At 30.2% G+C, this 12,180-nt stretch overlaps 3 protein-coding genes across 4 annotated transcripts in view; all 3 read left to right on the top strand.

Annotated features, from left to right (window-relative positions):
* Positions 1 to 12,180, top strand: part of LOC149935261 (protein-lysine N-trimethyltransferase SMYD5-like) — a 286,480-nt gene that overhangs the window by 135,347 nt on the left and 138,953 nt on the right. The window lies entirely within an intron of this gene.
* Positions 1,518 to 2,737, top strand: LOC149935265 (death-associated inhibitor of apoptosis 2-like). 2 transcript variants are annotated; one of them, XM_090154307.1, is made up of 2 exons: positions 1,518 to 1,953; positions 2,159 to 2,737. In XM_090154307.1, the coding sequence occupies exon 2, from the start codon at positions 2,161 to 2,163 to the stop codon at positions 2,542 to 2,544; it is 384 nt and encodes a 127-aa protein (XP_090010433.1). In that variant the 5' UTR covers positions 1,518 to 1,953; positions 2,159 to 2,160; the 3' UTR covers positions 2,545 to 2,737. The 2 variants fall into 2 exon arrangements, with proteins under 2 accessions (XP_090010433.1, XP_090010431.1); XM_090154305.1 differs by having other exon boundaries at positions 2,154 to 2,737.
* Positions 5,975 to 12,180, top strand: part of Sec20 (vesicle transport protein Sec20) — a 170,254-nt gene continuing 164,048 nt past the window's right edge. Inside the window, exon 1 of the mRNA XM_090154303.1 lies at positions 5,975 to 5,988. The gene's annotated coding sequence lies outside the window, so the exon portion shown is untranslated. The remainder of the gene's footprint in view (positions 5,989 to 12,180) is intronic.

Here is a 12,180-nt window from a genome sequence, read left to right as displayed (position 1 = left end):
TTGTATAATTGATTTACACATTATTAGAGTTAGAAATTTAGTCTTAGCAATTTACACTTTGCCTGTTTCTTAGGCCCGAGGTTTGCTTTTAAAACATCAATGCAATTAAGTTAAAAATATAAACACAATACAACTAATTTAATTATTTTTAACTGAATTGAAAACCTTGATATATTTTTTTTAAAAACTGTGTTTTTATGTTATACAATTTCAAATGCAGGTATTGTGTACAGTACAGTACAAATGCATAATTTAATGAAGCAATTCTAATTTTAATACTTATATTTAATGAAATAGGAAAAATCTATTTCTAAAACCCTATTTTGTAACTCAAAAGGAACTTAAAGAAACTGGAAGAGTTTCACATGGAATTGGGATTAGTGAGCAGCCATTATCACGTTACATTGTGGTTTTTGTTATGGAACCAATGACAATAAGCTTTAAACTTGGCTTACTTTGATAAAAAACGTCTCTTATTCCCCAAGAACATGTATATTTATCGAGAATGTACTAGCTCTATTGGACATTTTGGAGGAAGGGCTAACTAAAATCTATGCTTGTTTTACGAAATTAATTAGCGTATTTTTTTTTAAAAAAAACCATGTATTCTTAACAAATGCATTCATGTTAGGATATGATTTATGGAAAATGTACTTTCATGGGTTAGGGTTAGAAATTTAGCCTTAACTATTCACACTTTACAGGTTTTTAGGTCTAGCTTTAATTTTTTACGTATTGGAAAATGTATTTCAGCGTATTCTTATAAAAAAAAACAGTAAGCATCGAATATATTTCCGAATTAATTAATATTTTCATACAATAAACTATAAATTGGCTTATCTTTGATAAAAAAAACCGTCTCTTATTCCCAAGAACTGGTTTATTTTTCGAGAATGTGCTAGTGCGATTAGATCTAATGGTAGTAAGACGCCCTAACATTTATGCATAGGGGCTCGTGACGTACCGATTCTCACGTGACTCGTTCATTTTTCCGAGCGAGCGCGCGCGTACCATTGATAAGATAGCTGAACTTTGTTTTATTTGACGATACAATCGGAAAGGTTTGGGTAGAAATTCTGTCTTGTCCCATGTTACATTTTCAGCCTTTTGGAGCGTTCATTGTACATACAAAGTAAGAATTTTTCATGAATATTTATTGTATTAGACAGTATTTGAACTTTAAGGCATATTATACTTAGTATATCAAATTTAGGCTTACCAGGTAGGAATCTGAATTAGAGTTAAAAATGAATTTTAGTATTTTGCTTTTTTTTTTTAGGCCAAGATTAGCGTAGAAAGTAATTTACTATTTTGTTTTTGTTGTAGAGTATACATTTTAGACAATTAAGTTATTGAAAACGTTTCTACCGTAAAATTGTAACTTTTTTCACTGTAGTTCGCAAAATGGTATTAATAGTATACTAATTTAATGTAAATTTCTATTAATTGTATTGTTTTCTAGGATATGATTCCATCAAAAGCTCCCGAGAGGAATCTACAATGGGTTTTTTTTCAAGTGGGTAAAATTATGTGACGTCAATGAGTATCATTAGTTGCAGATTTGATCACGTGATAATTATTAGTTCGGAAATATCTCGTTCAATAGGATCTCATCTGGGTGACGTCAAAACATTTTCTAGTGAGAGCTCGATTTTGATATCGTCAACGTGGTATTTCCAAAACTCTCCTTTGAGTAGCAAAGGGTTTTTTCCAAATACTCAAGTGGGTTAATATGTGCCGTCAATCATTAGAGGCAGTTTAAACTGTCAGAGAGAGACAGCCAATAGAATTTGAGGGTTATTTGAAGTTTAGATCACGTGATGAATTATTCTCAACAAGATAGGAATAAATTAATCTTCCATGCGTCATTTCTCTACGGCGCATTGACGAGTAAAGACCTGCTGACGGATCGCTGTCTTTTCTACAGCTCGACAAAGGATTTCTACCCATAAAGTAAGTAACTATTTTTTTCTTTGTAATAGACTATATTTTTAGACATATTTAAAACAATTTGCATATTGAAAAAAGCGTTTATATTGAGAATTTTAGCGTAGAAATTTAACCATATTGATAAAATTAGGTTTAGTAGACTTATGGGTAAATGTAGGCTTAGAGAATGTATCATTTGAAACTATAGAACGTATTTGGTCTAGATCAGCTATGGATATTGAAGTGTATCGACTTGAAACGTTTCGTCACTGGAAAAATCCGCACGTCACTAAGGAGCAACTAGCAAAGGCTGGATTCTACTATATTCAGCGGGGCGATGAAGTACGATGTTACAAGTGCCATGGCGTATTAGAAGGATGGGAATCAGGAGACGTACCAGAACTTGAACACGCCAGATGCTTTCCAAACTGTCCGTCGAGGGATAATTCACCATCGGAAAAAAAGTACCTTTCGCTAGAATGGGACATTCCCCCGACGCCAAAAGCAACTACGGTCACTGACAAATACATCTCACCTGTACCTGAAGAAGAAGAAGACGTTTGTGACTGTATGTCAGACGATACTGCTGCTAAACACTACAAATACGTGAGTTAGAACTTTTAATTAAATTAAGTTGCAGGAGATCGTTTCACCCCATTTAAATGCCTGTAAACTTAACTACTTTAATTTGTTTTAATTGAGTAATGTACAAGATAACCATCTAATGGAATATCTGATAGTACCTACTAACATGTAAACAAAGTTCTAAAATAAAAAATTAAATGTAAATAACTTGTTTTTATTACCTAGAGATTAGAAATTATGGAGTTCGGAAGCGATAAGCAAACGGGTAAAAATCTAATCTCCAGATATCTGCACGAGCAAAAACTAATTTTGGAGAATGGGGATGGGGGGAAAGCAGCTGGTGAACGGGAGAGATAATCTAGTGATTATAAATTCTGGTGATTAAGGGAGGAACGCAATGGGGGAAAGGAGCGGGTGAACGAGAGAGAGAGATAAAGTATCCAGTGAATGGGGATAGCAATGGGGAAAAGGAGCTGGTGAACGAGAGATAAAGTATCCAGTGAATGGGGATGGGGGAAAGCAGGGATGTACCCAAAAATGGACCAAAATGGACCAAATGTACCCCAAAAACGACCAAAGTCACCATTTTCGGCCCTATGTACCCCATTTCGGACCAAATGTACCCCAAACTGGACCTTTTAGCTTTATTGTAATGTTAAACTCCCATAGAGATTCCCCTAAAAAGAATAATAAACTGGCTGTCCAATTTTGGGTACATTAATTATTTCGGAGAGATAAAACTGCTGCGGCAATCTGGTGATTAGAAATTCTGGTGATTAGAAATTCTGGTGATTGGAAATTCTGGTGATTGAGATGGGGGCTCGGGTGGGGGAGGAACGGGATAGGCGCGGGTGAACGGCGGGAGCCAAGCTACAGCTTTGTGTCTATTTGGTGATTGAGAATGAAATTCTCAATCACCAGATAGACACCCTTCTCTCTTACTATTTATCACGGTTTTTTATATATATATATATATATATATTGGAATTGTTACAAAAGGTTCTTTTAAACGTAACTTAGTACATTAATTTATTTTGGAAGTTCAAAACGTATTAAGAGCCCTTCAGAGTACTATAAAAGGATTTCATTTACAAACTAAATTAATATTTTCTTCAAACTTTCAATTCGTTATAATTCGAATTTAAATGAAAACATCATGGATTATAGGTGCGTAATCTACTATTAGACCGAACGGATTAAAAAATACTTAAAGTAAGTGGTTTTACTGATAAACTAAAGGAATTTAACTTTAAAGGGTATCTTAGATTATTGTTTTTAATATTATTCAAATTCAAAACGTATAAAGAGTCCTTCAAAGTAATTTAAAAGAATTTTATTTACGAACTAAATCCATATTTTAGAAGTTAGTTTGTATGAAATACTTACTAATACCTGAAAAATGGACTTTAGAGTTGATAAGATTTGTAAATATCATTTGAAACTAATAATTTTCACGCTTTATTTAAGTCAAGCAATTACATTTTTAAAAATGAAAGAAGTTAAACAATATAAAAATTTGTAAATATTGTAAATATTTTTAGGTAATAAAGAAATTAAGAAATGTTTTAATTAAAATATCTTTCATTTTCTACTACATTTTTAAAAATGAAAGAAGTTTAACAATATAATTATTCTAATATAATTTCAAAATCAGGTATTATTTAAAGTACAAATGCATAATTTAGTGAAGCAATTCTTATTTAAATACTTTTATTTAATTAATTTGTGTATCTGAAATGTATTAATTGAAAAATAAGTGGGTTTTACTATTTATCACGGTTTTTATATATATTGGAATTGTTACAAAAGGTTCTTTTAAACGTAACTTAGTACATTAATTTATTTTGGAAGTTCAAAACGTATTAAGAGCCCTTCAGAGTACTATAAAAGGATTTCATTTACAAACTAAATTAATATTTTCTTCAAACTTTCAATTCGTTATAATTTGAATTTAAATGAAAACATCATGGATTATAGGTGCGTAATCTACTATTAGACCGAACTAATTAAAAAAAAATACTTAAAGTAAGTGGTTTTACTGATAAACTCTAAAGGAATTTTGGAATTTTCTAGAATAGCAAAGTAAAACTAAAACGTAAACCAAGTTTAAAACGAAACTAATAACTGGGGGAAAGGTTGAAGTAAGTAATTTTTTTGATTTTTCGTTTTTTAATTTTTGAGTTCCCTATATTATTATAAACTAAATTAAATATAATTTATGAAAATTTGTGATAAAAGATCTGCTCCTTCGTGTTTTACATATATTTAAAAACTCGAGATTTTAATGAATTGTTTTCAAAGCATGAAAAATATAGCAGATCCTTTGATTTTAATTGTAGCTAGTAGTTACTTAAAAAAAAAAAAAAAAAAGTCGCTAGCTGACTTGGAGCTGGTGTAGTTAAATTTTAAAAATGTGTATTTTAAATTTTGTTTGTAAAAGTTTTTTTTGAAAAAGTTTAGTATTATAGTTCAAATTTATTAAATAAAATAAAATATAAATTATACATTTGGTTTAGTATTTTACTATTGCAAGTAAAATTAATAGTAATTTCAATTACTTTTTTAGTTTTTTTTTTTTGACAAATATGCAAACTATTTAGTTATTTCAAAAACAAATACGTCGAATTATTTGGTATTCGAAATACTATTGGTTAGTTTTTATATCTTTAATTTTATTTTTCAGAACAATTTCTCTTTGTCTAGCTTCTTCTAACTTTAATTTAGATGGCCTTAAAGCCAAACTATAATACTAAACTTTTTCAAAAAAAACTTTTACAAACAAAATTTAAAATACACATTTTTAAAATTTAACTACACCAGCTCCAAGTCAGCTAGCGACTTTTTTTTTAAGTAACTACTAACTACAATTAAAATCAAAGGATCTGCTATATTTTTCATGCTTTGAAAACAATTCATTAAAATCTCGAGTTTTTAAATATATGTAAAACACGAAGGAGCAGATCTTTTATCACAAATTTTCAAAAATTATATTTAATTTAGTTTATAATAATATAGGGAACTCAAAAGTTAAAAAACGAAAAATCAAAAAAATTACTTACTTCAACCTTTCTCCCAGTTATTAGTTTCGTTTTAAACTTGGTTTACGTTTTAGTTTTACTTTGCTATTCTAGAAAATTCCAAAATTCCTTTAGAGTTTATCAGTAAAACCACTTACTTTAAGTATTTTTTTTAATTAGTTCGGTCTAATAGTAGATTACGCACCTATAATCCATGATGTTTTCATTTAAATTCAAATTATAACGAATTGAAAGTTTGAAGAAAATATTAATTTAGTTTGTAAATGAAATCCTTTTATAGTACTCTGAAGGGCTCTTAATACGTTTTGAACTTCCAAAATAAATTAATGTACTAAGTTACGTTTAAAAGAACCTTTTGTAACAATTCCAATATATATATATATATATATATAAAAAACCGTGATAAATAGTAAAACCCACTTATTTTTCAATTAATACATTTCAGATACACAAATTAATTAAATAAAAGTATTTAAATAAGAATTGCTTCACTAAATTATGCATTTGTACTTTAAATAATACCTGATTTTGAAATTATATTAGAATAATTATATTGTTAAACTTCTTTCATTTTTAAAAATGTAGTAGAAAATGAAAGATATTTTAATTAAAACATTTCTTAATTTCTTTATTACCTAAAAATATTTACAATATTTACAAATTTTTATATTGTTTAACTTCTTTCATTTTTAAAAATGTAATTGCTTGACTTAAATAAAGCGTGAAAATTATTAGTTTCAAATGATATTTACAAATCTTATCAACTCTAAAGTCCATTTTTCAGGTATTAGTAAGTATTTCATACAAACTAACTTCTAAAATATGGATTTAGTTCGTAAATAAAATTCTTTTAAATTACTTTGAAGGACTCTTTATACGTTTTGAATTTGAATAATATTAAAAACAATAATCTAAGATACCCTTTAAAGTTAAATTCCTTTAGTTTATCAGTAAAACCACTTACTTTAAGTATTTTTTAATCCGTTCGGTCTAATAGTAGATTACGCACCTATAATCCATGATGTTTTCATTTAAATTCGAATTATAACGAATTGAAAGTTTGAAGAAAATATTAATTTAGTTTGTAAATGAAATCCTTTTATAGTACTCTGAAGGGCTCTTAATACGTTTTGAACTTCCAAAATAAATTAATGTACTAAGTTACGTTTAAAAGAACCTTTTGTAACAATTCCAATATATATATATATATATATATATATATATATATATATATATATAAAAAAAACCGTGATAAATAGTAAAACCCACTTATTTTTCAATAAATACATTTCAGATACACAAATTAATGAAATAAAAGTATTTAAATAAGAATTGCTTCACTAAATTATGCATTTGTACTTTAAATAATACCTGATTTTGAAATTATATTAGAATAATTATATTGTTAAACTTCTTTCATTTTTAAAAATGTAGTAGAAAATGAAAGATATTTTAATTAAAACATTTCTTAATTTCTTTATTACCTAAAAATATTTACAATATTTACAAATTTTTATATTGTTTAACTTCTTTCATTTTTAAAAATGTAATTGCTTGACTTAAATAAAGCGTGAAAATTATTAGTTTCAAATGATATTTACAAATCTTATCAACTCTAAAGTCTGTTTGTATTATTTAAAAAATAGGCTTGTTCACTTTCGATTATTTAAACATTTAACAATTTTTATTTAACTATTGGTTATTTAAATAAATACCACTTTTATTCAAATAAATGCTTGGTTGGGTAAAAAACACAATTAAATAAGTTAAAATGATATTCTTTTTACCAACGTTTTTTAAATTGTAGTAATTACTACCTATATTTGCATTTCAGAAATCTATTTTAACATATTGAACGCCAAGAAAAGAGGCTTTTGTAGTATTTACTACCTATATTTGCATTTCAGAAATCTATTTTAACATATTGAACGCCAAGAAAAGAGGCTTTTGTAGTATTTACTACCTATATTTACATATTGGAATGTAATTTAACGTATTGAAGGTAGAGTATAGAGATTTTGTAGTATTTACTACCTACATTTGCATTTTAGAAATCTATTTTAACATATTGAACGCCAAGAAAAGAGGCTTTTGTAGTATTTTTCCTCCTATATTTACATATTGGAATGTAATTTAACGTATTGAAGGTAAAGTATAGAGATTTTGTAGTATTTTACTACCTATATTGGCATTTCGGAAGTATATTTTAACGTGTTGAATGTAGAGTATAGAGAGTGTTGTAGTATTTTTCTTCCTACGTGACTACACCGGAAACGTCTCTGTGTTATTCGCTTTAGTAATCAAGCCGACTCTGAACATATGTTTTACTCTTTATTCTACGAGGTTTAAACATACACCATTTCAGTACATTCTTAACTTATTCCATACGCTATTTAAAACACATGCGATAAAGATAACGAGGAAACAAGTTAACTCTGAACATATATGTTATGCTCTATACGTGAAGGATGTTGTAAGCTTAAATTCATAATGGTTAATGTGTAGTATTTTTCTACCTTTTTACATTTTATAGTATTTCTTTATCTATATTTGTGTATCGGAAATGTATTTTAACGTATCGAACGTAGAGTAAATTTTTTTTTATATTTTCTTTATATATTTGCGTATCAGAGTTGTGTGTTGTCGTATTAAAAGAAGAAAAAGGAACTTTTCATAGTGTTATTCTACCTATTTACATATCGGAAATGTATTTATATTTTACCGTATTTAAAATATAGGTAATTGTTTTTATTGGCTTGACTTAAATAAAGCGTGAAAGTTATTAGTTTCAAAATGATATTTACAAATCTTATCCACACAAATTTAATTTAATTTTAATTTTAGTGTTTTATAGTATCTTTCTGACTATATTTGTGTATAAGAATTATATTTTACCGTATTTAAATAGTAATAAAAGCGAATTGAAAGTTTGAAGAAAATATGAATTAAGTTCGTAAATAAAATCCTTTTATAGTACTTTGAAGGACTCTTAATACGTTTTCAACTTGAATAAAATTAAAAACAATAATCTAAGATACCCTTTAAAGTTAAATTCCTTTAGAGTTTATCAGTAAAACCACTTTAAGTATTTTTTCAATCCTTATACCTATATTTACATATTGGAATTGTTACAAAAGGTTCTTTTAAACGTAACTTAGTACACTAATTAAGTATTTTTAATTTACCGTAATTAAAATATAGGTAAGTGGTTTTTATCTTATTTTATACCTACGGAAGCGATAAATAAATTAAAGCAATAAATTTTTGGAGTTTGGAGATGGGTGGGGAAAAAAAAAAGGCTCTTCGTTTTTCCAACTGCTTCTCTGATGTACCCAAAAATGGACCAAAATAGAACAAAAGTACCCTTAAAACGACCAAAGTCACCATTTTCGGCCCTATGTACCCCATTTCGGACCAAAAGTACCCCAAACTGGACCTATTAGCTTTATTGTAATGTTAAACTCCCATAGAGATTCCCCTAAAAGAAAAAAAACTTGCGGTCCAATTTTGGGTACATGAATTATTTCGGAGAGGGAATCCATGTTTTAAATTCAAATTAACCGCGCGCCCGGCAATCCGCGCCTCCCAGGTAATCCACGCCTCCCAGGTAATCCACGCACGCGCGCGCTATCTTCCTGCCTAGGTTATCAAGTATCATACAACTTACATAATTTCTACTTATTTCGTACGATAAAACGCGATCGAGATATTCGTTTTAAGAAATACTCGTGAGATTGGTTCAAGTGTCAAGCATACTACAATGATATTAAAATGAAGTTTAAAAATATTTCCATTCTACTTTAACAACGAATATTCCATGACGTCAAAACACTTCAATTCAAATTAACCGCGTCCCCCGGGGTAATCTGCGCACGCGTCGCCTAGGTTATCAATTTTTACATCATTTCAACTTATTCCGTACGATAAAACTTGATAAGATATACGTTCAAGTATCTTTCGAGATAAGCGTAGATAAATGAACAAGTTGGCCTGGACACAATATGTTGATATACGGGAAAACGAATCGTCGCGAGAAATACCCTAAATACATTGACTTTTCGATGATTTTACCCCCATTTCATCCCTTAAATCCCGGATCCCGACGATCCCGACGATCCCGATCCCGGGATCGGAGTGTCGACCTCACTTTCCTTCTACTATCTTTCACAGTCCGAAAGACTTACAGTTACAGGTAATTTAATTTGTACGCGATTTCACCATATTACGAATAAAAAAAGGCCTTTCAAGACCAAAGATTCACGGACGGTCATTTAAGTCTTTCTAGCATTCAAATCTCCTACAAAGTAAGTTTCATTTATTAATATAAACCACATTATTTTGACTTCATTTGTTTTCCTATTATCTCATTAGTTTTATGAAGCAGATTTTTTATTTACGAACTATATGGGGACATTAGTTAAAAAATATTTTTCAACACTTCATTATGTACAACAATATAATTATTATTCTGCCTGTCACCCTGTAAATTTACCTGCCCTCTATACTCCTCCTTCCATGTAGGCCTACCGCAGAAATAATCCTCTTGCATTTAGGCATACTGTATAACCAGTTTGTTCTGCGGTAGGCCTAAATGCAAAGGGAGAGTATAGAAGGCCAGTAAATTTACAGGGTGACAGGCAAAAGAGATTATAGGCCTTAAAACGTTTAAAAATATTAATTTTAGGTTTTATTTAATAAATAAAATTATGATGCAAAATTAGATCAATAGTTGATTTTATAAAATGTCTTTACGCTTGCCAACTTGTTGAAATGTTGCCCTGGAATAGTTCGGCCAATGCCTAAGAATAATGAGTTCATAAGCTCTTTAGTGGGAGAGAAAACGGATCCACAGCTGAAGCGGGGAGGCAACATTTCAACAAGATGGCCAAGGTTATTTTATAAAAAGAACTATTGATTAATTTTTTTGCACTTTATCGCCCTTAACAAAAAATTAGCTATTTTTAAAAATGGTAGAAATTATAACTACACATTTTTGCGCAAATTTCTTTAATTATCGCTGAGCTGTAATGCGTAATTATAATTGCCCTTAATTTATTTAGTTAAATTTGGGGAGATATGGCTGGAAGGAGAAAAACGTCAGACGAGGATATTGAGCGAATTATTAAAGCTTTAGGGAAATATAAATCCGAGATATACCACGAGAGATCTCGATATGTGACTGGGAAAAATTTTGAAGTATGGTTGAAGATATCAGAAGAAATTGGAGGTATCAAGAGCGCTTTGGCTCTTTATACAATTGTTTACAAGAATATGTACAATTGTTTGGAAAAACTGGGATTTCACCAGAGCTCAGAAAAGACATCTTCGGACGATGAAAACGTATCTTCCACACATATTTCAGAAGTAGTTGAGGAAGAATCATCGTTGTCAGAAGTCGAGGATGGGGCCGATGGAGAAAATGAAACTGATAACTCATACGCGGAACACTTTGAGGACAAGCAGGATGAGAACACGGTTTTCAGTCATATGGAGTTTGTGATTACTCTAACAGCGGAAGAGTATGCTAAAATGAGGCCAGAAAAGAAATTGTATAGATGTCGTGATGAAAGGAGAAATAACTCTCAGAGGGAATATCTACAGTTTAAAATAGGTAGTCTTGTTTTATATAAAAAATTAAAACAATATTGGAAACCTTTTTGTTTTTATCCAGGAGCGTGGTCTAACATAATATTCGATCACTTCTATGAACATACGAAAGGAAAACTTCGATGCCCAATTATATTTAAACGAGCTCGTGTGTATTCTCGTGGGCAGATTTATGCCAAATTTTTGGGTAATTGCAAGGAATGCCACTCCATTAAGGAGGAACCACAAAATAATTCCAGAGTTCATATTAAATGCAACTTTATAGGTGATTATCAAATGGACCATCAGCAAAAGGTAAAAATAAATCCAAATTCTTATAGGTAGCTTGCTTGACGCGTCATAGACCAGCGTCGTAGCTTAAAAATGTATGCCATAACAATGTCATAGATCACGCGGAAAACTTCTTGTGCTAATTAATAATATTAACTTGATTATCCATAATTTCATGGCAAAACTTTCGAAACTATAGTAACTGACGTAGGCAACAACCACGAGCAAGCTTCCTATATTCATGTATCACATAAGTAGACAAGACGGCCCAGCCGGAATATTAGTTTCATATCGACGCATAGTATCAAAGGTTAAATAGTTAAGCTACCTTCGATGTCTTACGACGTGCAATAATAATCCAATATAATTAATTTACAACGTCTAAAAATATTCCAATTATAACATATCGAAAGAAATTAGCTAATTCAAACATCCCGCCAAACTAACTGCTCGATGTGTAGCTCCATCTACCACGTCGTCTCTTGCCACGATGCCCACGCCGACGCCTACGACAAACAACACTTAAAGGGAGTATAACCCCTCTTGTTTGGTAGGGTACGCTTAGACTACACCGACTAGCTCCTACAAGCCTTCCTACTACTTCCTTGCCCCCCGCTAGGAAGGCTTGTGGAAGCTAGTCGGTATAGTCTAAGCGCACCCTACCAAACAAGAGGGGTTATACTCCCTTTAACGACATTCCGTCCATGGCAATAGTGACACTTCGAATATATGTGAAACTAAAAAGGGAAAA

Source organism: Leiobunum rupestre, chromosome 7 (assembly GCF_980474605.1).
Source record: "Leiobunum rupestre chromosome 7, qqLeiRupe1.1.hap1, whole genome shotgun sequence".
NCBI lineage: Eukaryota > Metazoa > Arthropoda > Arachnida > Opiliones > Sclerosomatidae > Leiobunum > Leiobunum rupestre.
This window is presented reverse-complemented; position numbering and strand designations above follow the sequence as displayed.

What these genes read in the sequence shown, in the direction of transcription:
- LOC149935265 (XM_090154307.1), top strand. Translation starts at nt 2,161, where the DNA reads ATGGATATTGAAGTGTATCGACTTGAAACGTTTCGTCACTGGAAAAAT.